Genomic DNA, 26,531 nt, shown 5'->3' with positions numbered 1-26,531 from the left:
GGCAGGCTGGATTCATCCTTGGATCAGACAGACAGAAGAAATGGAAACAGGGAGAGAGATGATCAACAGGTTGGGAATGTGTTTGTGTTCCTGTGACTGCCCATGCAGACACTCGGGGGGGGTTTCTCACATACTGACCTGAAACTGGGAAACAGAAAGTAAAAATATGTTTGTTTTAAGATTACATCCATTGCTCAATATCTGATGTGTGAGATTTTTCCTGATAACTCAAACAGAAACAAAAAGTGTCAACAGCCTCCAACAATGAGGCTGTTGTTTCACCCTGTCTGTTTGTTGGTTGGTTTGCTTGTTTGTATGTAAACAAGATTTCACAAAAACAAATGAATGGATTTCCATGAAACTTGTTGGAAGGATGAGTCAGGGGTCTGGGAAGAACCCATTGAATTTTGATGCAAATCCTAACGAGAAGTGATCCAGGATTGTTTTTCACTTTCTTTTTCATTGTGAGATTTGGTATTTTTCAACATTTACTCCTTTTTCCAGGATATAATTCATGGATCTTGATGAAAACAACCAGGCACATTAAGATGGCTGACACATATGCGTGTGGGGAATTTGTTGCAGTTTGATTGACTGTGGAATTGTTTTCAAACTTCTGGTAACGAATGACATCTCGCTGCAGACTGACCTTCAGTATAACAAGTGCGACAGTGTAACACTGTGAATCCCAGTTTCCACTCACGCCTCCGCGTTCTCCACTAATGATGGATGGACGGTAAAGTCCAGAATGTCATTTCAAAAAGGCGCCTTCAGTCTGAACTCGTTTCAATGGGCTGTTTTATGCCGTAACCATTGAAACCAAACAATCTGACAACATGTGGGGAGGTCGTCCTCCGCAGTAGCTGCTGTTTGTCTGCCAGACACTCGGCGCCTCATAAGAACGTCCTTGATGGCAACACCTCCGTGGTTCATATCTGCAGCCTCAGCTCAGCCAACGCTGTGCCAGCTGCAGGATGTCAACACACACACACACACACACACACACACACACACAATGTATTAACGTTCATTCATTTCCTGAAGACAGGGGAATACCCTCACCTTAATCTAACCTTAACCGTACACTGGGAAACTGGTTGGAGAGAAGTACACACACACACACACACACACACACACACACACACACACACACGTACACACACACACACACACACACACACACACACGCACACGCACACGCATACAGGCACATACGTACACACACAAAGACACACACTGCCTTGCCTTGTAGTCACTCTGAGTGATTTCCTGGTAGTTGTCGGTTGGATGCTTTCCCGCTAAGCAGCTCACGCCATGGCAACAAAAACTTAATGAACCAAAGAAGTCTCCTCAGATCTTTTTCATAAGACTTTCATAAACCTTCACGAAATCAACTTGATGTGAAACAGCAGTGGATGTGAATTGTCAGTGATGTTGCTGATGAATCACAATGAGGAGCAACCTTTAGTTCAACAGAATCATTTCATTCTCTGGCTGATAAAGGACCAACTGGATTTATGTGGACCTCTGTGACCGTGCTGTAAATAAAGTTTTCTATCATTGCTGTGAGTCTGTAAATCGTGCAGTGTGAGCAGAATGGGCAACTGCAGCCAATTACTGGTAATCTCAAAAGCAGGGTGAAAATCTCAAATACCAGTAATTCTGTTATCGCTGCTTTTGAAAAGTCCACGGCCCAGACTGCCGTGTGCTCCTTCAAAGACTTTGGTGGAGTTATGATGTGATGAAGACTTTATCTTTGCACCAGTGGAATGAGGCCCAGGATGTAGCCTTATCCCATTGCTAATGTGAAAAACTGCCAAATGTACAAATCCACTTTGAAATATAGACTGACACAAAACTGCCAAAGGATTTTTCTAACTGTATTTATACTGTAAGTGATTGTTTTGGCACAAACAGGGGACCGCTAATATCAGACCGCAGTAATGGAGTATCATGTGACGCTAAAGATGTCATCTTACACAGCTTACAGTAATTCAAAGAGGATTCTAATAAGTAATGTCTTTCACTCTTTCCAACATTCACACGCAGAAGTAATTACACTCGAAAAACTTGATATTCTGTGGAAAAAAACCCTTTGTGTGTCTCAGCAGAAACGACTGAACGCTTCAATGCCGGGGTGTGAGATGGCAAAAGATTGATCTGACTCACTCTCTCTCTCTGTTTCTCTCATGGGTATTGTCTTTTAGGTCGGGATCCGGAGACAGAGTGTGGTCGCCGACTGTTAGTGAAGACGGAAAGACAAGTCCTTACACGGAGCCTGACTCACAGGTAACCACTGTTTACTCTGGATTTACCGAAAAGCACAACTCACGGGAGTTTCTTCAGATTTGAATTCACGTCAGGGCCTGAGTTTGTCATCCGTACTTTGTCTACTTAGACTTTGGTTTTGAAATTCCCCAAAAAGTTACTCATCAGCTCAAATATGAGAGAAATAACTAATTGGTGAAGTCAAGGCGGTGAAGCCTTGGTCGGCTCTGGGACCTCATCTGTCTTTGTGGTGTTCTAGTGGTGAGATAAGGAAGACCCATTCATCCCCCCCGAAAAAGCATTCATCAGGAGATGGAGAGGGTCATCTACTTCCCAGAAGGTGGGGGGTTCAAACCCTGCCTCCTCCAGTCCATGTGCAAAACGGTTGTTGGCCAAGATATCGAGCGTCAAATGGCCCTTGACGGTATAAATGTGTGTGATAGAAAAGGGCGAATATGACTTGTGAAGCACTTTGAGCGTTCGCTAAGACTTGAAACATACAATCAGTCCATTTACCATCCTACTCTCAAAATTATAAACTATATATAAACACTGTCTCCCAGATGCTATGGTAAAAAAATGACATCTTCTCCATCAGTTCACTGTTTAACCATCACCAGTCCCAGGACCCATGGCTGCCATTTCTGTTCTTAGTCATTGACGTGAATCAGAGCGGTAGCAAACTCGAAATCCTTTGTTGCTCAATTTGTGAAGGAAACACTGCAACATCCAAAACTCTCCCGGAATCCGAAAAAGCGAAACTGATTCAAGCTGCAGATTGCTTTCAGCTGTTTGTTCTTCTGCTCTTCCCCAACGTTAGTGGTGCACGTAGCAGAGCTATAAAACTGTTATTGAAGGATTCTTGCTGAGATGCACGTTTTTTATGAGCACAGGTTCATACCTTCACTTTTTTTAAAATCGAGAAACCAGGCAATTTCCAACACAGATGCATATTTTTTGACTTTAAGGGGAAAGTTTCCTATTCGTCCAAGTTGTTGAAAAGCTCCAACTGTGAATCACATTGTCTGTGGGAGAAATGAATGGAGCTTTAACGCTGTCCCAGGGATTTGGGTTATCCACCAATGAGAGCGCTATCATGTTGATACAGTAGAAGTGAATAGTAAATCTCAAATCATCTTAAAGCTGCATTTCAACTTCTCTATTGATCTAAATAATCCACAGATTTCACTGTGGGCAGGATGTGTCAAAACCAAACACGTCAAAATAAAATCTGTGTGGCGATTGAGTAATATGTTATTTTTTGGATGAAATTAACCTTTAAACCCAGATTATTCAGTGTTACGTAATTCTGAATGAGACGCCACCTAAGATAACTTCCTTACGTTCAAATCCAAGCGTGTGACTTTGCACGTAGATAATCATATCAGAGACTTATTCACATTTCGGGTCATGACTCTTAAAAAAAGCATTTTGGTGGGTGTGAGACTCAAGTCTTCGAGGTCTGTTTATGTCGTAAACAGAATCCATGGAAACGGGCACAACCCTGGATCCGTGAAGTGCATATACGCTAACGTTCACATGATCACAGATGAGATAATGCATCCCACTGTTCACTCAAACGATTTTGAAATAGTATCCTGATTGTTCTCCAATCATACGAGCTGCCAAACGGATATTCAGGGCAGGATGAATTCTTGCAGATGATCTTATCCAAGTTTTTCCAGTGCTGGCAGGCCAACAGGTTTCTGAGCAGGGAGAGAACAGGAGGTGTGTGTGTGTGTGTGTGTGTGTGTGTGTGTGTGTGTGTGTGTGTGTGTGTGTGTGTGTGTGTGTGTGTGTGTGTGTGTGTGTGTGTGTGTGTGTGTGTGTGTGTGTGTGTGTGTGTGTGTGTGTGTGTGTGTTCGCTCGCACATATGCTTCGAGTATGACGACGAGTGTGTGAACTGAACAGTCAAGACAATGAGCGTATTGTGGCTCAGACATGTGAGAGATGACCATTTGTCAAGTATTGTGTCGGGGTGGTTGTGGAGTCGAGACTGATCTGTGTGTGTCCCTTGCTGAGACAGGGGCTTCTTGTGTAAAAAGGGCGGAGCAGTCGCACAAAGAGCTGAGGTGAAATCTATCCGTCACACATCAATGGGAGTTTGACACCTTACAGGAAGATATTGTTTTCAGCGGCAGAGACAAACGGGAAAGAGGCTCCAGCTTATGTAATCAACCAGGGTTGTTGATGGTCGTTGGATGAGAATTCTCATGAGATGATTCATCTTTGTAAGTAGCAGCTTCACAGGGGACTTTTACTCTGAAATGTCCAATCAACAAACTGAGCTGTATTTTGAATACGATATCAATCAAAAGTTAAAGCAACACCATGTACATTTCCCTGAGCAACAACGCCCTCTGTGGTTATACTGGGTTATTACCTCTGCACTCGATGACCCGAAACAGCTGAATGGTGAATATTACCAATGATCCATGGCTTCCTGAAACAGAAGCTGGGGATGAAAAGGATTTATTTGTAGAAATTGAATATAAAATAATCCTAGTGATGTTTTCACCACTAGAAGTGACTAAATTCTATACACTGAACCTTTAAACTTATCCAAAGAGGAAATCTCTAACAAAGTTTGACCACTTGTCTAAGGCAGTAAACAATTCCTAACTCCTGGGTGGAATAACTAATTCAAACAACCATAAATTAATTGCTTAAAAAGTAATCATTTATCTAAGGTGACCCTAAACAACCATGTATAAGACAATCATTTATATCTTGATAGTTTTTACAGTCCCAAGGCCGGTCTTTCATTCTCCAGCCAACGGTCAAAACTGTGCCTCAGTCTTCACATCACAATCTCAGCACTGGCACCTCAGATCCTGCTTTGATTAACGTGAGGAAATACCAAACCTGAGTGAGAGGAACCATCAGCTACAGCAGTTTGTACAAACATGGACATGCATGACGGGACGGCTTTGCTTGTGGGTAACATGAGAGCTGAAAATCTGCCTCTCGCCTGCTCTTTTCTCCCTTTTTCCTCTCTCCCTGTATCTAAGTAACATCTTATCCACTTCTTCCTCTCCCTCCCTCCCTCCCTCCCCCCCCTCGCTGGAGTTAAAAAAATGTTCCCTGGCGTCTCATTTAATGAAGTGAACCTGGACGCCTGGAAACCACTAAGTCAGGGCCACTTTAGCTTCACGCTCAGGTAAATTCTTTTCTGCCCGAACAGGGGAAACATCCGCCCCCCGGGGTCACATAAAAGGCCGGGGCTCGCTCTCTCTTTTGTTTCCTGCTGTGCGAAGATACAGCTGGAGGGGCCGAGCTGACACAATGGTGATTGCTCCTCAGACACCTCGCCTTTATTGGAAACTATAAATGCAGTGGGGCCTCTAATGCTGCTTCCAGACGTGCACTGAACTCCAGACATTACCCCGAAATTTCCTGGAGGGGCTGTGTGTGAGAACGCAAATGTCGGAGTCAGTTGCTCCTACATTTTTCTGTAAATATTCCTACCAGAATGTCAGGAAAATGTCTTACACAGGATTGATTTAAAACTGAATTCTCAGGATGAAGAAAAGGTGCCACACAAGTATAAGATGCTGAAAGTTAATGGGAGATTTCGGCGAAATTCAAACATAATGTCCTGTCCTGCCTTCTGCACTCAGACGCCAGTCCAAGCCTGAATGTTCAGGACATATTCCAATTGTAGTAAACGTGTCTGACAGTATCCTGACTGGGCCCAAATATTTGGATTTCCTGTCTGAAAACTGCTTTATACACAGGCTCAACCCGAATCAAGCCGAAGTGAGTGATACACAGTTGCTCTACAGCTGAGCCAGTTTGCAGAGCATGGACAAAACTTACCAGAAAGACGAGGATCACTGGACATTTTCTGGCTGCGCTGGCAGATTCTAAACTTACCAACCGCTACGTGATGTGACCCTGAACAAAGGGACTGAAGCAGAGCTCTTTGTCCAACAGGGTGAGAGCTGAGACCAGAGAGGGACACCAGCTGATGTCCAAACAATATACTCTGGAAATTACCACACATTATTTCCCGGCCTAAGAAAGATTGACTCATTCCACTAAGAATAGTACAGCAGCAGCATCAGTGAAGCATTTGCAGAACAGTTGCAGCACTTGAGGCTAATAAAAAAAAAAGGTGCTTAAATGGGATGCCAGCATTCTTCAGGGAATTCTGTGCTTAAGTTTTTCCTTTTGTCTTGTTCTTGGGCAACTGCCTGAGTTAGAAATTCCAACCTCACGTATGGGAATTCAGCAGGAAGTGACACGTGGAAGCTCTGAGACATTTCCTGCGCCTCGGGATGTCGTCATAGAAGTGGACGAGGAAATGATGTATCTCTTTGGATACAAGTATCTGCTTGATATGATATTGTTGATGTGAATATTCTACCAAACAATGTTGAAGTGTTTGTGGGAGTGTGCGATGTGTTTCCATTGAGTTGCGCTCACGTCTCGGCAGTGGTGTCCACCGGATGTCATACACAACTTCCTGTAGATAAAGAGAGCTGGCAGGGACGAGATAATGACGAGCCGTCTGAAGCAGAACAACATGAAGTGTGCGTGTGCAGTTTTGACGACCAAAATCTTGATTTAAGCTCCATCGCGGAAAACAAATGAGCTGTAATCAGATATCCTGCACAGATTCTACATTTCAAGCAAAAGCATTGGGTGCATCTGAGAGAGAGAAGATGTAAAACCTATATGAAGCCTAAATGTGAATCATCTGTATCACCCGAATCAGAGGGTTTTACAGTTGAAACTGAAATGCATGACAATAACACAAACCTAACAAAACCACATTCCTCACAGAAATCATCTGGCGCTATTCTACAGCAATTTTCAGGTGTGAATTTTTCAAGAGTTAACTATTCGAGTCAGATGAGTTCACAGCAACAGATATATTTCTAGAACATTCAGGTTATGAGGTAAAACCTGGGTAGATCATGCAGAGGGCAGGACTTGAAATATAAATACCACTTCGGATATCACAATGTTATAGATTAGCTGTCTTTCAAAGTTGACATCTTCATCAGTATCCAGGGCTGCTCTTTCTCATCCTGAGGTTTTCTTATTTTCCACTTTTACGTCCGTCAAATCCTACAAATGTCATCAACGTGCCCACTCGCTTGCTGTGAATTTTCCAGAGGTTTATTTTGCTGTATTCTCACTTGGGCCCATTTTCCAGTCAGTTTACTGCCAGGCCCCGTTCCAGAAAATGTCCGGATCAACTTACCTGAACAAACAGCTCCTCTGGAAAATCTCAATATAAAGTCTGGACTTTGTCTGAAATCAGCTATTTGCTGTTTTACCGTCTAAATAAACCCTGCAATACCCTCATCAGCGTCAGAGCGCTCCCGGTTGCTTTCGTTCCTTTCCTGAATCAGATTCACTCCACTTCAGATGCGGTCCACATTTTTTCCCCCTGGTTGTCGTCACATCACGTATCAAGATGTGTGTTGTGGTTCGCCCGTTGCGTCAAGTTGAGCCTCAGATTGACTTTTAATCAAAACCTCAGCTGGAGTCAGCCGGAGTCAAGTGCGGTGATCACTTGCTGATGTGTGCAGTGTGCTAAAGTGCATTTGAACAGATGCGATTGCTTAGATCAAAATGTGGAAACTACAGTGCTACAGCTCTGACAGATGTTTTTTAAATCTGCAATGCGAGTCATAATTCTCAAATTCCCTCATTTGGACTGAAATGAAAAGTTTTCATGCTCTTGTTGGGTTTCTCTAAGACATGTGAGTTGTTATTAAAATACTCCAGATACAGTGTTTTCATCAGAAGTCCTCAAGAGCGGTCAAATCTGCAAACTATCACTTTCTGCCATTTTCAAGATGAGAGTTTACGTCATGCTTTACGAGATGCTCATGAGTAATTTTAACGACCACGAGTCTTACAAAACAGAACTAAAATAAGTTAAAACTAATTCAAGTATTTATCTGCTTAACTTTGATTTAAGGACCAGTATCCTGATATGTCTTGATCTTAAATCTGAACCTTTTTTCCGATAATAAAGAGTTTTGAGGGAAAATGCCTCACAGGCTTAAATTGTGTATCTGATCTTACATCTTGGTTGTCAGTTTTATTCTTGGATCAGTTGTATGCTCCAGTTAACTCACACCACCAGTTACTGACATTTCAAGTTTCTGAGAATTCCTTCCATGAAATTACACAGCAGCCGCTTCGAGTAGGTGGGAAAAGCCCATTCGTCAATGCTGAATCAAACAATATTCTTCTGGCAAGAGACATCAGGATGACATTCACTGGGACGATACCCCGTTATTAAAGGGAAAGCTATTGTGGCCAAGCACCATGGCCCCCATGGAAAGAATGAGGCTCCGCAATGCGGAAGCTGAAAGTTCTGGATCACACGTCACGGACGCTTCCAGTTCCAGGCTGGGAGCTGGCAGGCGAAGTCGAATTCTCCGAGCTAACGTTAATGGGAGCTGACAGACAGAGTCCTTGCATGACTTACAGACACAGTAATTCCTTTACTGCTTGGAATTTAATCCTCTGGAGGAAAAAAAGGTGATAGATAGGATTAAAAAAACGTCTGTTTTAGGAATGGAACAAATCAGCTGCTTTCAAATATCTGTCATGAAGAATCATTTGCCCACGAGTGTTTAAAACTTAACAGCGCAGTAAACTTGATTTGTCTGAGATGCATATTTACACCACGGAGCAATAAACAGTGAACCAGATGAGACCAGTGAGATGGAATAAGATTTAGATCCTAGAGAACCTTAAATAGGTCTGAACAATATTGGCCCATCAAACCTTTTATGAGTGTTATCATACGCTGCCAAAATGTGTTTACTGCTACCTCCCATATAAAGCCCTGCCAGGAAATCTCAGACCAGTGGGTCATTGCTGGAAAGTCTTTTTAACAGCTCCATATTCATGCGTGTTAGACCTCTGACCTGTGACCCCTCTTGTTTGGATGTTTGTGTTCACTTATCAGTCAGTAATCCCAGAAATGTCCAAACCAGTCTTTGGGCTTTTCTCCGTAACGGAGCCTTCCCGCTCTGCTCGGCTGTCAGCGCGCCGGGGGGGGCGGGGTCACTGAGAGCGCTCACTGCAGGGGTAAGAAAGGTCCCAGGAGAGGGCAGACGTCCAAACTTGTTCAGATTTAGAACAAACCTTTTGTCAGGGGTCTGTCGAAGGATTAGAGGTTTGAGATTTTTAAATTGTCGTAGTTGTTGCTGGAGAAGTGACAAAGATATTTAAACCCTAAAGAAACACTTCCTGTTATCCTATTATCTAGTCACTGAAGCCTTTAAAACTGACGGTAACAGCATTGCTGCCATTAGTGGCTTCTCTCCTGCATAAATCAACATATCAAATTGAACTTGGTGAACCGAAAGCCAACTATCTTGACAGCACTGAGCTGTGAGGGAAGCCAGAGACGTTGCACCATCCACGTTCGTTGAGAAATCCAGTGTGGAGGATTTAGGGAGATCTATAAGTAGAAATGGAAAAATAATATTCATGATTATATTTTCAATCGCCTTAACCTCAGATTCATGGTGTTTTCATTACTTCAGAATGAGCCGATCGTATGTCATGAGGAAGACTGGTGTTCAATTCCCCAATGGGCAGAGTTCCACCTGCATAGGGACTGTTTATTTATGTCCTTATGTGTATATTTCTAGCTATATATAGTTTTGCAGAGCACCGTGGCTCTGTTGGAAAGAATGTGAAATGCAGAGAGGTATGGATCACATGCCACAGATTCCTCCAGTTGTCCTGATGTAAATATGTACAGCAAAACAGGTCCACTACCAACGAGGACTGCTTATACTTGTTTATATGAGATTACGAAGAAGAGAGGAAAGGGTGTTTCACTTGGTTTCAATCTACAACCTCCTCGAAGCCACCAAATATGATACAGTGCACCTTTAACCCTCCACTGTTTGGGCATAAACTGCTCCACAAAACACACAATTATGAGACTTTAGTACAAATGTGTCTTTTGTATGATTATTATTTATTATTGGCCTGTTAGCAACTAAGGTAAATGCTTGATAACACACTTTTGTTGCTACTTTCCTCAACCCAACATTACATAAATCTGGAACCAAACAACTTCTTCAGTAAAAATGAACCATCTCTGTATATCGTTATCACTGAATGACTTTATCCTTCCAACCACAGGAATCATGCTAAAGGCGAAGTGGCTCGTCTTTGGCTCAGATTCTCACCAAGGAGTTAGGTGTCTTACTTTAACCCAGATGGTTTTCTCTTCAACATCTGTACATTCAGTCCGGCCCAAATAAACGTATAGTTTTTTTTATTCTCTTTAATGCTCTCACTTGAAATTACATTGCTGTAACTTGAATCCTTGAGGCCGTGTTGTAATTCTGTACTTGGCTACATTTGACTTGGCAAAACCAGTGTGGGCAAAAAAAAAAAATCTAAAGTTTAATATCACTTCATTTAAAAGTGTAAATTGATAAACTACAACACGTTTCGTATGCGAGACCCTTGGATTCCACTGCGACATTAATCTTCCTCACAGCACCCCCACTCCGCCTCAGCCCGTCTGACTCTGCTCCCAGAGAGGCACCCAGCGCCGGGACCAGGGAGCCATAAAGGGCTGGTTTGTGTTTGGTTAGTGGTGCAGAGCGCCATGTGAAAAGCTTAATTTCGGAGGTCTGGAGGGATTAAACCACGCAAGAGGAGGAGGAGGAGGTGGTGGTGTCCGTGTGTGTGTGTGTGTGTTGAGCATGAATTTGTTTGTGTCTCCGGTGAGGCAGGCAGGCAGGCAGGCTGCTCTCGATCTGCAGGCATATGATTTCAATTAGTGTCCTCCACCTTTTCCTCTCCTCCTCCTCCTCGTCTCCGTACCCTCGGCTGACCAGACTGTGGCTGAGGCACCGTGGCTGAAACATTCAAGCTCTTATTAATCAGAGTAACCTTCAGTCAGGTTGATGAATGGAGCTACTTGGCTCCACTTGGCTGAAATCACCTCGGTTAATATGTTTTCCTTATTTGTCTTTCTTTGGCACGTTCAGACACACATACATGGTCGGTGATCCTGAACCATTAGCCATGCTTGGTCACCATTGTAAAACAGGCCGGTGGAATCAGACGGCCGCCTGAATTTACGAGCATACAGCGGTAGACAATGCTGGTTCTCATAAATCCTTTGGTTCTTTTACTTTTTCTTCCTTTTCTTTTCCTCTGAGCTGGGAGGAATGCAGCCGAGATTTGGGAGAAAATGAGAGAGTAGCCGCTTCCTCAAGAGACAGAAATTAGGAAACAGAAGATCTCACAGATGGCCTTTCTCAAAAGTCTTGTTATGTTGAGTTTCTGTTGGACGTGGACCGACGCTGCTCAGATGAACTCATATTAATTCTAAACTGTTTTGACTACTTTTGGAAAACAAGATAAGGTTACCGGGAGAGTAAGGGTGAGAAGGCATCCACCAGATTAGCTTGTGTGTCACCTTAACACAAAATCCCCATTAAACCTCAATGTAGACCAGACCTGGAAAGGTAAAATAAATCTCTTTAATGAGACGGTCGTCTTACAGCCGATTTTTCGTGATAAAGAAAAGGAACCGTGCTTTTAGAGCAGCTTGAAAGCGCTCACTGGTTCCAGAATGTTACCAAACTGGCATTTTTATAAGGCGAGCCCCAGATGTGCGGGCTAATAAATCCACCGTCCACCCAAAGGCAAATATCTGGATAACAGACACGCAGCAGGCCGGAGAGGAGCGAGTGATATGAGGAGAAAGACAAAAGGAAGGGCTGAGGAGGTGGAGGGGGAAACAGGAGGAGTCCAACCATCTCTGGCAGGAGTGTGAGGGTGAAAATGGGTGAACATTTGTTTCCTGCTGACAACAGGGAAATCTCAGTACAGCAGTGGTTTCAAGTGCAGTAGTTACACAGTTAATCCTTATTTTTAGACTTTTAAGAGCTTCTTTTGTCTTTGCTGGATGTCAATATTGATGTGGCACTTAATAATGTTTAAGGGGAATGAAGGAATTTATCATTCTGCGTCTTCAGGGTTGGATATCCTGCTGTTTTTAAGGGTTCTGGTGGAGTTTTGTCACTTAAGCTGTGCTTTGTAATCCTTGAAAACATCAGGCTGGAATGAAACAAAACAACTGTCCATGGAGTTCAGCAGGTTCAGGGCCGTGGAGACAATTGCGGCCCGAGTAGAACTCTAACCTTTTTTGTCATGTTAAGGAGTTTTGAGTTCACAGTTTCTCCTGACTTGAACTGCAGGTGCCCATCTGGGTCCCACCGCTGATTTAGGGCTAAGCAAATAAAACTTTATTTCTCGTTCAGGGTTATTTTTTCCCCTCCACTCAATAAAACTAGATCAGCATCTTTTTTGTCTCCTACCTCTCTTTTAAATATATGGTCGTATACGTTAGCGTGTGATTACCTGTCCTCCTGCACATGGCGTGTTTGTTCAGATTATGGGTCATAAATGCAATGTCTTTACCGTCATGTCTCTGCAGGGGTGTGTAATTCAATACACTCTCTGGGATTTTTCCTCCGATTGCCTCCCTTTTATATTCTCTAAACCCAGACGTGAATAAACTTGCCTGACGTTGAAACAGTTGTCGTAGCGATTGTTATTTGCAGATGTAGCTTTGTCTAGATATGATAAATGACTACAGGGTTTTTCTTAAGATTAACAAAGACTTGCAGGGACAGACAGTGACTTCACCTTTCCAGTTCTGGGCGCGTTCTCAGGAAGTTGACATAAGATGAACTGTCGGTGAAATAAAAGATTGTCAGGTTCAAAAGGGCATTTTTAAGAAACCAGGCTAAACTACTCAATGCTAACTGTTTATGTCACTAAACATTCTATTGTAGGATATTTTAATCCCACTCAGTTTAGATCCTCCATCTGCACAAACAGGGCTAAAGCCGATGAGTAAGGTCTGGTTTGGTTTGTCTGGTGATGTGGTGAGAGCCAGGCTTCAGAGGGAACCGGCTGGTTTTGATATTCTGCCCAAACAGGGTTTGGCTTCTGGGGTGAAGCTGCCTCGAGCGCTGCCCCCCCCAGAGAACTTAAACCATGAATGGCCACCTGCTCAAATTTGTTTCCCCCCGGACCTTCTGGATTTATCCATCCTCACATGCCCACGGCTTTTGGGGCGAGTGGGAAGAAGTGGTTTTAGATTTCCTGAAAGTCATCTGTCTTGACTGCAGGAGGCTGACTTCAAGATGTGGGCTGGTCCGGATAGATGTGCTGAAGGTCTCCAGTCTGCTGAAAAGTGCTGATTATGGAAAGATCTGAGGAAGTGTGTGTGTGTGTGGAAGTGTGTGTGTGTGTGTGTGTGTGTGTGTGTGTGTGTGTGTGTGTGTGTGTGTGTGTGTGTGTGTGTGTGTGTGTGTGTGTGTGTGTGTGTGTGTGTGTGTGTGTGTGTGTGTGTGTGTGTGTGTGTGTGTGTGTGTGTGTGGAAGTGGAAGTGTGTGGTCCAGGCGAGGGCCGAGGACAGGATGACATCAAGCAGACCCATCTGTTTAAATGACAGGAGTCCTGTGTGGAAAGGCCGTGAACCTCTACCTCCTGTAGCTAAAAGGCATTTTAAACTTCAACAAAAACACACAGTCAGCCACACACACACACACACACACACACACACACGCACACACACACATACACAAGCACACACACTCATTCCAGTGGCATATGCAACAGTCTAATCTACAATGACTCCATTCTCATCCTGCTTCATCCCTTAACTAAACAAGTCGCATATTTCCAGCTGAAGTGTTTATTGTGTAAACTCGTGCTCATGCGTTTCATCATTAAAAGCTGCTGCTATCTCTCAAATTCAAAGCTCTTAAAACACTATCAGAGGTGGTGACATCATCACAAGCCTTGTAATAAAACTTTTTATCTGGAAAGTTCAGTCTCGGTTACTGAGCGGTATCACTCGAGCTGTGCTGATAAACACCGAGCTGCTGGGTGATGTCACTGTGGAGCTTTTTTGCAAATGCATGAAAAGGGCGTTGACCTCGGGATAAACAAACTGGCCGAGCGCTCAGCAGGCGCATGTGCATCTGTCCCGCGTTACTCCGGTCGACTCGTCTAAACAGTCGTCTCTGAGATGAAGTTACAGCGGAGACAAAGTCTGATGCAGCACGACAGAAAGATAATAAATGTAAACTTGTACAGTCCATCAGCTCGGTCGACTACTCACTTCATAGATGGAAGCAGCCAGGGGAAAAGCTGATTTGCTTTGACAGAAGCATTTGCAGGATATATAATGCAAGGTCTTCCTTTATAACCCTGACTATTATAGAAAGGAGTGGGGGGGGTAGGAAAAAGCCTCACCGCAGCAAAGACTCATTTGGGAACAACCACTTTTTCAGCCTCTAAAGATTTGTGGGTTTCCAGCCAGGGCATCACCAGGCTTTGTTAGTTGTCCCTCTTTTCTCTTTTTATGTAGGATGCATTCTGTAATTAAGTCATTACCCTTTCCCTTCCTGAGTGAGCTCCTCTAACGTAACAAGCTTCTCCTCCACCATCGCATCCCCTGTTTCTCTATAATTACACAAATTTTAAACCATAAAAAATGTCATATTTTATCTTCTGTATCCTGTGTTTTTTGAAACACATGCTTCTTTTTTCTCCTGTGTTTCTAGAATTTCCGTCCCATCAACAGCGGATATGGCGGTTACAGCCGTAAACCTTCATACACCCCCGAGCCCCCATCCCCACCGGCCCCCCCGGCCCCTCAGCCCACTTACGCGAATAACGGACACTCCAGACCCAACAATGGCCACAGCTATGGATACGGAAACGGACACGCTCAGTACAACAACCCGACCGGGCTTTACGCTGGCAGCAACGGAGACAAGTATCTGCCAAGCAAGATGGGCGGCCTGAACCTCAGCGCCTCACACAGGTGAGACATTCAAACTGCGATTTGTACTGGGGACTAAACAGGCGTTAAGGTTAGACTGGTTTTGGACTCTACACAACAATAATACCTCATATATCTACAAAGTTATATACCTTTATACATAGCATCTTTTTTAGAAATCAGTTTTTTTTATTTCCTTTTGTCGACCGTCTCTATGTTGTTGATAGCAGGGACTCATGAGGTGTATCAGCTTTCACTATATCCCATGGGGGGTTTTCCACACCTGCCTCATTGCACAACACTACTGTGAGAAAATCCTGGTAATGGTTATAAATAGTACTCAAGTGATTTCCTCTAAAATCCATAAACCTCACCAGGACCTGCAGAGTGAATCCCATGAAGACACTCAGCAACAGATGCACACACACACACCAACACACACACACACACACACACACACACACGCACGCACACACACACACACACACACACACACACACACACACACACACACACACACACACACACAGAAGTGCACACTCTAGATGTCTCCTGACACACCTACAAAGATGAGTTGGTGCCTCTGGAAAAGCCATTTGTTGTTGCGTGTCCCCTCAGGTGGACGATAAATATATTAGTTTAGACTCCAAATGAACGTGCTCTCCAGAGTCCTGGTCATCCGTACTAGGCCCACACACACACACACACACACACACACACACACACACACACAACACATCCTTCAGACTCCTGGATTCAAGCACATCTGTCAGCAGCTCTGTGCATCTCCCAGAGGTTTGCATGTATCAGATGAACGTGCTCTCCTCCTGTGCGGTTGTGGAATAACTTGATGGATGGATGAACATGCCCGACCATAGCGCAGGGCTGTTGTGATTGAGACTTCACGCCGGTGGAATCACATGTCGAGCGTAAGGCAGAGACGTTTGTAGAAAGAAGAATGCTGTATTTCTCATGGTCTGGGAGCCATCATCTGGTTTTTTTTTGTATCTTTATGTTTAGGCTACTTCAGCTCCTTTAGTTCCTTCTTTAGTCAAACATCAAATCACAACAAATGCATTGTTCAAATCAGCCAAAATCACATCATCCCCCGTGATAACTTAATGTTTTTTAAACACTTGACAATAATACTTTGTCTCTTGCCTCTCCTGTCTCCTTCAGCCCAGAGCCTCCAATGCATTCTCCCGTCCAGCCTCTCTTCCAGCCGGCCATGCATTCTCCCATGCAGCCGGCCATGCAGCCTCCCATGCATTCTCCCATCCAGCTTCCCATGCAGTCTCCCGTGCAGCCTCCCATGCAGTCCCCCGCGGGCCACAATGGTTTCAACACACAGTCGGACGTCTACAAGATGCTGCAGGACTACGAGGAGCCCGTCTCTGAACCCAAACAGTCCGGCTCCTTCAAGTATCTCCAGGGAATCCTGGAGGCTGAGGATGGAGGTAAGGATTTCTGTGCTGCACTTCACACCATGCTGCTTTTTGCAGGAACAGGGAAACACCCATAATAATCTTGGTATTGAGCCAGGAGCTAGAGTTGAATTTCATTCATTTGACTTTAAAATGTTGAGATGAGGCATGTATTAGGTATTTGTAATATGGTAAGCCCCTCTGGACCTGCCTGCGTGCATTCATGCAATCTCACAAAGTGTTTTGTAACCTAATATTGTTTATTCATGTGCTGAAAATTCCTGGGTCAATGTTTCCTCCAATGCAAATGAGGCCAAGTCCGGCCAAAGGAACATCTTGCTCAAGACTGTTTCCAAATCCTCTGTCAAACTGGAATACTTTTCCTTATATAGAAAGACACAGGCAGCGAGGACAGAGCGAGTTAGTCAGCATGAGAGAAAACAAGAGACAGAGGGAACAGGAGGAAAAAAAAACCGATGAAGCTCTTTAAATAGCTCACGCACGGATGAACAAGGGAGGGAAGTTTTTCTAAGGCAATCTACTGCAAAAACAACTTCACAAAGGTCACTAAAGAGAGAAATATGGTTTTCCTGTCGGCCCTCTGACCACGCGGCCGCCGGACTTCTGAGAGGGAGTCATGTGATGCTGACAGCAGGGATAATCCCCGGAACTAAAACCCTCTCTTCGGGTTTCCTTGTTTATCACCAGCGCAGGACAAAAGTTGTGAAAGCAGTAATAATAAGCCGAGGGGTTGGTATGTCACAGCAGAGAGAGCACAGTCCTCAGGGAACAGGGGTTGTGACCTGTTAGCTCGGATCATCAATGATTGATACTTATTTCTCACACTGAGGCGTCCTTTAGAAAATGTCCTTTAACTCTCACTGCTGGAACTGGAGTGTCAGCAGCTGTTAATGCAGGATTCCGCAGCGTCATATCCAGCATGTTTGCTCAGTAACAAATACCACGTGTCAACAATCGTTAGAATGGTTTGTGTGCACCGTGTGGACTTAGTCATATTTGAGAAGCTCCGTCCAAAGTTCTAGCAATTGCTTTAATCTGCTCGGAGAGAGTTCACATACTCTGGTTTGACTGATGTGGCTTTTGGATGGCAGTGCTGGTGCAGATGTTTTTGTTCTACGGCACCTAAATATGGCTAATGTCATGTGGTATAGTAAACTGAATATTTTCCATGCAACAAATCAAGAAAAATATGCAGTTTATGTTTCCTCCTGGGGCCCATTTCACCAAATTTGCAGCATGCAGGCTTGCAACTTGAGAGCATTCCCTCTTTTATTAATGTTAACTAAAAAGAAAAACCCAATGCTCTTGTATGGGAGAGCACTGCAGGAGTTGTATTCCCTCGGTTAATTTATTATTGTCAATTCATCCTTGCCATTCTACTGTCTATTAGCATTTGCATGTGTTCCGTATTGCTGCACAGTTTGAAGATATGCTTTCAACTTTTCCTTGGTTTTATTCTCTTTTTTCTTTATATAAAACGTAAGTGCAAGAGATAACAACAATAACATTTTGACGTGTCTGCAAATCACTTTTGGGAAACAGAGACTCATTTTTGACAGTGCATGAAACGGGAAAAGGAAAAATAAGCCCATATCTCTTCTCTCACTAATAATGCTGGGTAATATCAAAGCTCCGTGTATCTTGCTTCTCTGCCAAAACACAGCTGGGATGGCTCCAGCCCCCCCGTTGACCCTTAAAGGGATAAGCGGCGTAGGTACTTAGAGAGATAGCAACGTTTAGTCTGCAAATCATTATCTTTAGCAACTATATACAGTAGGATATATATGGAAAAAGCCTCAGTTTCTCACATTTTAGAAGAAGAAAAAACTGATTTCTTTTCCCTGTGGAATATTACCATCCCGGGGAAAAAAGTGAAAACTTCCCTGCCGGTTATCACACCTCTGGTTCGGCCTTTTGATGTGAGAACCGACAGGATAATCCACAGCACAAGGAACAAACGCTGCCTGCTCCTGCGGCGAGGCCTGGAGCGCTGCCAGGCCGCTTCAAACTGAATTTACTGCTCAATTCTGCACTCAACGTAGCGAGCGGGTGGGGGAGTGTTGTTGAGGGAAAAGAGTGGCGCTAATGATAGACAAAGGCGCTGCAGGGAGAGCGAGAGAGAGAGAGAGTAAGTAGCGCCTCTGATGGATTGAAGAGATTAAAAGGAAAGTGTGTTTGTCTGCTGTCGGTGGTCGTTCGGCTTCGGGGAGACTCGACAGGTTGATTGACAGACCGGGGTCCTCGGTGGGATGAGCCTGACGAATCCTCGGGTTTAACATCGGGATCACTTTTCAAAAAAGCTGAACCTGTCTCTGCGTTCATCTGCGTGAGACGTGTGAGAGATCCCGTCTCTGCAGTGCGTCCCTGGGACGTGCAGGAAGTCGAATGAACAGCTGTGAGCGGATCCGAACACTCGCGGGTTGGAGTGAAATCGTCCTGTTTTTGCATGCATACCTTGTTGTCAGGCTTTTAAATCACCACAGTTGGTCCCACTTTTGAAGAAGCAACCCCCCCCCCTCTTCCTCCCTGGTAGAGGCCATGTTGACTTTCAGGGGGCTTTTAAAGTTAAAGCAAACAAGAGTGTCGGTTTACCCAGAATTCCAGAGGCTTCACCATCATTGGCTAGAAACGTTGATATAGAAAAGGGGAGGAGGTTTAAAGTTGCATCACTTAAGATGGATAGAATATAAGTCAATTAACCAATATTGTTTTTTTATGATAATATATGGAGCTATTATAAGTTATATGGGAATAAATACTTTACTCCTGAATGGAACAACTGCTGTATGTTGTAAGAAGTACACAGACAACTGTTTTCTTTTGATTGTGAAGAGATTTCTCTATCGCACACAATGCTTTATGATTTAAAATAAAAAAGATTCAGGGATAGAAGGGCACGAGAGGACAGGACGTTTGGGAACGTGTTTCTCCAACAGCTGGGAAAAGAAATAAACATAAGTGCCGGCGACCTCCGGGAAACCTCACACCTTCCCACCAACCATATTTTCTACCTTCAGATGTTTATGTCCCAACACAACGACCTTCTATCAACCCGCCCGGGGTATTTCTGCAGCAGAAAGATGGTCGCCTCACACAATGATGAACGACGACCACAAAAGCGAGTTTCAGTGCGTGTAAAAGTGCTCAGGAGGGAAACAGGCCGTGTCCTTTCCCAGAATACGACCTCTGTGAATTCCTACATCCATCAGCGTCTCTGGTCTGCACAGAGGGAAATGTTATACTCTCAAAGTAAAACACTTCTCTGATTATTGATGCCTGCTGGATGATGAAATGTAAACGCGAAATGCTCACACATAGTGGGAGCTGCTATGCTCAGGTCACTTTGTCCCATGAACCATATGGGAGGTCAAAGGGAAATATATCAAAGTGGTCCCTCTGCTCGAATGCAGTGCAGGCGATAGAGTGATGGAGATAAACATCACATCAGTCAAGTTCCCCTTTTTAAATCCACTGCAGAGGAGGTTGATTCTGCGTGCGAGGGTTTGAGGGAGCGTTCAGTTCAGATGATTATTCCTCAGGGATCGAGACGGACCAGAAAAGATTTAAAGCCCCGTTAAGACTTCTGCTCCAGTGGTTGTTAAACATGTGATTCCATGGGGACCCTTCAACTGTCGACAGGCACAGGGGAAAACACTTCAGATCTCCGAACAGACATTATTTAGATTTTTAATTAAATTTACAAAACTAGTGCAATGCTTTTATGAAACCTGCCTGTTTGCTTGGCCTTTTGTGATGCTTTTTTCTGAAACTATAAAAGACCTGCTGAGGGAGCTTCGCTGATTCTGCTGCACAAAAGGGCTGATAACTGGTTTAATTTAAATTTCAACTGAAGCTTGACTCAGTCTGCAGAACCCTGAACTGCAGAATCAGTTGTTGTTGTTGTGAATGTGCTGTTGTCGTCACTTTCACTTTGGTTGCAGCCGCCGCTGCTACAGAGCATTGATCACCTGTTTATTCAAATGTCATTAATACTTTATGTATCACACCAAATTCTAAACTGCTCTGATCGTGTGAAGCCGATAAGATTCCAACACATATGGTTTTAATAATAGATTTTCATTAATCCTTAAAACTATCATGTCAGCACTTTCTTCAGTTGTTCTTTATCTTGTAACAAAGTTTTTCTCTGATGTCCCCAGAGAAGATGCATGTCTCCCTCCAGCAGTGGATCACTGGGCCCATTTTCCAATTCTACATTTCTTTCTAAATCCCCTTTTTAAAACCCTTTGAGAATTTAAAACCCGCAGCTCAAATGGTCAGGAACAAATCAAGACAGTTTTCTCTGACTTCCTTAAAGAGTTGTTGCTATCCCCTCGACAGCTGTATACACTTATATTATTACAGCTGTTTATTTTTCTTTCAATATCGGGATTTGCTTTGCCTGCAACTCCCCCCCCGGCTCCAAACTCTGCACTTGACAGGTCTCAGTCAGACGGAGGCTAACACACACACACACACACACACACACACACACACACACACACACACACACACACACACACACACACACACACACACACACACACACACACACACACACACACACACACACACACACACACACACACACACACGTTTCTGACCGTTCTACATCACATCTGGTTGATATTAGTCACAGTGAGGGACACACTTGTTGCTCGGGGTGAGATACGCCAGCTTGTTACTGTCAGTCAAACGAAACAATCTCTCAGTCGTCTTGTTTTGCTTCCGTCCAGACTCTGAAAACTCTAAATGCCCAATGTCTCTCAAAGAGCGCTGCACATAAATGCTCCTCCATTAGAGAGCATCATTAGGTGGTGGAGACATTAATCCCAGGAATAACAAACCCAGCTCATGTCAGTGCTTTAACACGCCACGGAGCGGTGAGAGGGGAACTGTTACCGAGTCCGTTGAGTCGGGTGCCAGATGCGAGGTTGTTAGGCCGCGGTTAGTATCGGTGATATGAGGCCTCCGAGCCGCTGGCACATCCCCAGTGAAGGAAAACCACTACTGTGCTGCAGTGGCTGTGCCCAGCTGATCTACCCCGGTGCACCAGTCTGAAGTGGTTCCAGATATCCAGTGTTAACCATCCGCCCCTTTTCATGTGATCCAGTTAGACCTCACTAAATGCTCATAAGGTAGCAACCATCATCCACCAGCCTGAGTTATATATATATGTAAAAATGTAGCAACATAAATGAAAAGTTAGTATAACAACAATAAGAACTGAACATTCCACAATCATTTTTAAGGCCTGACCAGTTTCCAAACGTTTGTGTATTTATTCTGTTGTTATTTTCTTATTTCTAGGTGTGTCCCCCACGGAGAGAATGAGAAACTTGAAGTCTCCAATCAGGTCTCCCATCCCCAAACTGGGAAGCCCCATTCCCAGTCCCATGCCTGGTCTCCAGAAGCTCCCGCAGTGCACACGCTGCTGCAACGGCATTGTGTAAGTGCAGACCCTTCTTTAATATGAATTCATCCTTTTTGTGTCAAATATTTCAAAACTAACGGAAAATTATCAATAAGCACTGTTCTGAGTTGAGTGGGTCTCCACATAATATGACCAAGACTTTACTGCAGAACCCGTCCATCGCTACGTGTCATATCCTCCGTCTCCCCCTGTATCCTGTCCTATCCTTTACAGTGACAGCCAAGTAAAGGTCTCCGTGATCCACAATTACAGACTGCTGACGATAAAGTAAACATGATACTGAAAATACGATGATTTATTCTTAGCCTCGCTGTTTAGGCCGCTTCACTCCCCCATCTGGAAAGGATATTTATCCCGCATGTTTCATCGAAATCGCTCGTGGTCATAAAGTTAACAAAGTTAGTCAGTTATGTTAAAACATATCTTAACAACAGGCATTTCGCAAGCAGTCGAATTTTTTTTTCCCATTCATCATTACAAGGATCAAACCAAACCCTGTTCCACACCCCTTCCCTGGCACAAATGATGTTTACACGTATTTTTGACTGCACACGTGCATGTAGCTGCATATTCATAAACAGTGAGCACACGCACATTCTCACACACATACACACTCCAGCCTTCATGCACTGCTAACACCCCCCCCTGTAAAAGCAGCTCCAGGTGAGCAGTGATGTCATCGGCCTTCTCTACCCGTGAACAAGAGGGCATTGTGGGAGCTTGTGTGGCATAATAAAGCTGTTATGACCTGGGAGCATTTTACAGCTTTTTAAACAAGTGCAGAGCAGAAGTCAGGGGTTTATCCTGCAAGTGGTGAGATGGGGAAAGCTGTTAAAAAAAAGAAAAAGAAAAGCAGCAGGCCCTCGACTGAATGATCGGGTCCCGAGAGGAAAGTCTAACTGGAAGCATGTGAAGGAACAAGTGCAGTCACTGTGTCACAGAGCAGAGAGCGTCTAAATGAAGTAGTGTTGATCGGTGGCAAGCCGGAAAAATAAACATGTACTATTCAGATGTGACAGAAGGAATATGTGTAATGTTTTGTTGAAGAAGGAATATATTTAAATATTTGGTTAGTTGCTATAAGGCTTGATAAATGTTGATGTGCATAGATAATGGGAAATGCAATAAACAACTGTGAGTGTGCAGCTTTCTTTTGAAGTGTTCTGCTCAATGTAATGTCGTCTGCAGCGATGCCTTTTAAGGCCGTCTGCATTTTGCTCGTCAAAGCATCATCAGTATTTTAGTTTTGCTCTCCCGACACATATAAGGCCGTGTTATTCCTGTACACTGATGGTAGAAAATAAATGTTGGATTCAGACTATAGAGTCCAGCAGAGCACGCAGCAAAGAGAGCCACATGAAGGGGAGCAAGAAATCAGTCGACACTAAATCATACTGTAAACCTCAAGCTGGATATTAAGGACGGGGTGAAAGACGGAGAGCTGGTCCTAAAATAAATCTTGGTGGCTCTTTGGACAAAGATCTAGAAAATATAACCACATACTCAGGAATAGTTTTTTCTCAAGAGGATTATGCAGCTACAGTATGGGAAGTCAAAATAAAAAGTTTAAATCAGTACATCGAAGATATTTTAAAGTGTCCTTTGATCCTGTATTGTTTTATTTCACCAGGGAGTAAATGGACATGTCATGGTAACCCACTAACCACTTATTTTCCAATAAATATATAATTTTATTTTCTAATTTTATTTTTTGGGGGGGGCTTTCTTAGTATTTTTCACTTATTGCTTTTGTGCCCCTAATTCCCCGTATTTATTTAAATACTTGGACTTTCTATATTTGTTTTTTAATTCTCTTTATCTATTCCGATATTTGTCTATGTTTGTTAGGCATCAAACATGAAATCAACGTTGAAAACCCTACTTGGCATAAAGCAGGATTCAGATTCTCAAGTATCGCTGATCAATTTGAAATCAAAAGGGTGCATCTGTTATAATAGTTTGTTGGAATAAGGCTAAAAACAACATCTGTGTGTTTCATGTTGGTTGTTTTTCATTGTGCGATCGTCCCCTGCTGCATCCCTGTGGTTTCAACATGTCTAAAAGTCTGTCTCCCTCTCTTGTCTCCCTTCAGCGGCACCATCGTGAAGGCCAGGGACAAGCTCTACCACCCCGACTGCTTCAAGTGCGACGACTGCGGCATCAACCTCAAGCAGAGAGGCTACTTTTTCATCGAGGACAATCTGTACTGTGAGACCCACGCCATGGCGCACGTCCAGGCCCCCGAGGGCTACGACGTCGTGGCGGTGTACCCCAACTCCAAGGTGGAGCTCGTCTGAGGTGGAGGCGGAGCCGGTCATTCTGTAATATAAGTGGGAAGCCAGGATATGGGAGGATGGGTCTACTGAGTATCTTAACCTGGGTTTTATTTGGCTCCCTCTTGGATCTTGGAGTTTTTACCTTTTCGCAGAGTCCTATGAAATGTGTGTTTCTACACTGACTGACCTTATGAAATGCAAATAGGCATCAGGCATATTTAAATATGCAAAAGCATCTCCAACCCATTAACAAGCTGATATTGTTCCCCACTCACCCATTGAATCCTACACACACACACAACTACCAGTTAAAGACGAAAACAATGTTCAAATCCACATCACAAGCACATTACTAGATTATCCCATGTAAAAAGAATACAACAAATAAGCATTGCAGTTAACACAAGAGATGTTTGAGCTGATTGGTCTGTTTGCTGTGATGACGTGTGCAGAGGAGCTGCTGAATTCCCATTTCACCCAGTATAACCACAGTTTCCCAGACAGAACACTCCACTAAAGGTATTGGTGATGTATTGTTTCATGCTTGGATGGGTTTAAAGGCTTCTGTGTCTTTTTAAACTATAACTTACAGTTACACACTATACTCCTGCTGCCGTTGGACTTTTGCATTTGTAATTTACATGTTCATTTTTCAGACTTTTATACAGTTACGCAAACTGGGGAGCATCTCTCTTTGATTGTCACTTTTTTTTTGTTTTTGCTCACTTTTCTGTTACGTGTAATTCATTATAAGCCGATCGGGGATGGAATGTGCGTCAGTTTGCTTTGAGGTGTGGGTTTGCTGAACTATAACCTGCAGTGGACGCCTCGGTACACAGCTATGAAAACACCACCTTCTGAAATGTCAACAAAAACTGCAGGAGCCATTTTCAAAGCTCTGCAAGAGTCGTGGTTAAGATTAAGTAAAAGATTTGAGCACAAAAAAAAACCTGAATTCATTTTCAGCAAAATTGCCACAAATGCAGTGAATTTATTCCCAACAAAGGAGATAAAGTGCTTCTGGCTCATGCACCTGACTGAGAGAGGAGCTCTCACACTGAAGAATTCCAGTTCACGGAGGAGAGAGCACGGAGTTCAGCGGGTGTGTTTATTAAAAACACTAGGGGTTAATGCTCGCCACATCCTTTAAAAGCAACCATGTGCATTCGAGGAGATAGAGCCGTAGAAAACTGTTAGAAACTCATAAAGTGGGGCTCCACAGTCGACAACATGTGTGAGCAATATTCTCTGTGTGTAGAGGGTTGGACCCACTGCGGAGAAACAGCACTGTTCCTCTTTTTGGAAGACGGAGAGAGAGGCAGAAGTTGGAGGTCTGCGTAGTTTTTTATTCCCTTCCTACTTTGAATTCAGATTTCTGCTCACAGCCAAGAGATAAATGAAATATTTTTGTACTTGTCTTTTAAAGAGAGAGAGAGAGAGAGAGGGAAGGAGGAAAGAAATGAGGGGACGGCGCAAGTTTTCTTCCATTGACACTTTCCATTGTTTTTTTTACGATATCATTCTTGGCGTGTTGTGAACTGGGTGGAGAAGAGGGATTTGTTTCTTTTAAAAAAACTTCCTAACAAAACTACTTGGATCATTTCAGATGAGAAAATGAACTGTGCCGTGCTGATATCCGTCTTTTTTGTTTTTTTCTAGATATCAACAATGTCGTGTAGCCACTGGTATGCCATCTGTACTAGTCACCTTGTAAATTATGTGAAAATGATATTGCTACCACATTGCTCCTTTGGTATTGTATATATTTGTTTTTAATCGTGATTGCTTTAACATACATTAAACATGTGTACTCACATGCCTTTTGCATAGCCTGTGTCTTTACATGATTTCTTTGACACAAATCCTCTTTTTGTGTTTAACTTATTGTTCTACCAACACGTGTTTTTTTCCTGGATATTCTTATTTGCCTTTTTTTTTAGGATCTGAATAAAATGAGAATTAAATTACAATGATCGTCCACTTTTCTTTACTGCACGAGAAAAGGTTCAAGACCTTCATCTCTTTAACAGATATCTGGGTCTGTACTTGGTCTGTATTATGTGTCGCTGTGCATCTATGTGCAGCTTTTGCTTCTGTGAGAAGGGACAATTTGGGGGTTCGGTATCTGAATGAATGGGGCAGACTGGGCTTGAACCATCTGCCTTCTAGTGTGCCTTCACCCACAGCCTCCCACAAGATATGTGTCTTACATCCCAAATCCTCAGACATCCACTTCACAGATGCTTCGATTCTGAGCATAAAATTGTCAGGATGTAAAACCAGACCTTGTGGT

General features: G+C 43.5%; 1 protein-coding gene across 1 annotated transcript in view; it reads left to right on the top strand.

Annotated features, from left to right (window-relative positions):
• pdlim4 (PDZ and LIM domain 4) overlaps positions 1–26,161 on the top strand; it is a 45,528-nt gene extending 19,367 nt beyond the window's left edge. The window contains exons 3-7 of the mRNA XM_061085606.1: positions 2,208–2,289; positions 14,863–15,125; positions 16,263–16,540; positions 21,839–21,977; positions 24,055–26,161. Of these exons, the coding sequence (XP_060941589.1) occupies positions 2,208–2,289; positions 14,863–15,125; positions 16,263–16,540; positions 21,839–21,977; positions 24,055–24,259 (967 nt within the window). The 3' untranslated portion in view covers positions 24,260–26,161. The remainder of the gene's footprint in view (positions 1–2,207; positions 2,290–14,862; positions 15,126–16,262; positions 16,541–21,838; positions 21,978–24,054) is intronic.
• Positions 26,162–26,531: the final 370 nt, after the last annotated feature.

Source organism: Limanda limanda, chromosome 14 (genome assembly GCF_963576545.1).
Source record: "Limanda limanda chromosome 14, fLimLim1.1, whole genome shotgun sequence".
Lineage (NCBI taxonomy): Eukaryota > Metazoa > Chordata > Actinopteri > Pleuronectiformes > Pleuronectidae > Limanda > Limanda limanda.
Note: the sequence above shows the minus strand (reverse complement) of the source record. Positions and strands in the feature narration are given on the sequence as shown.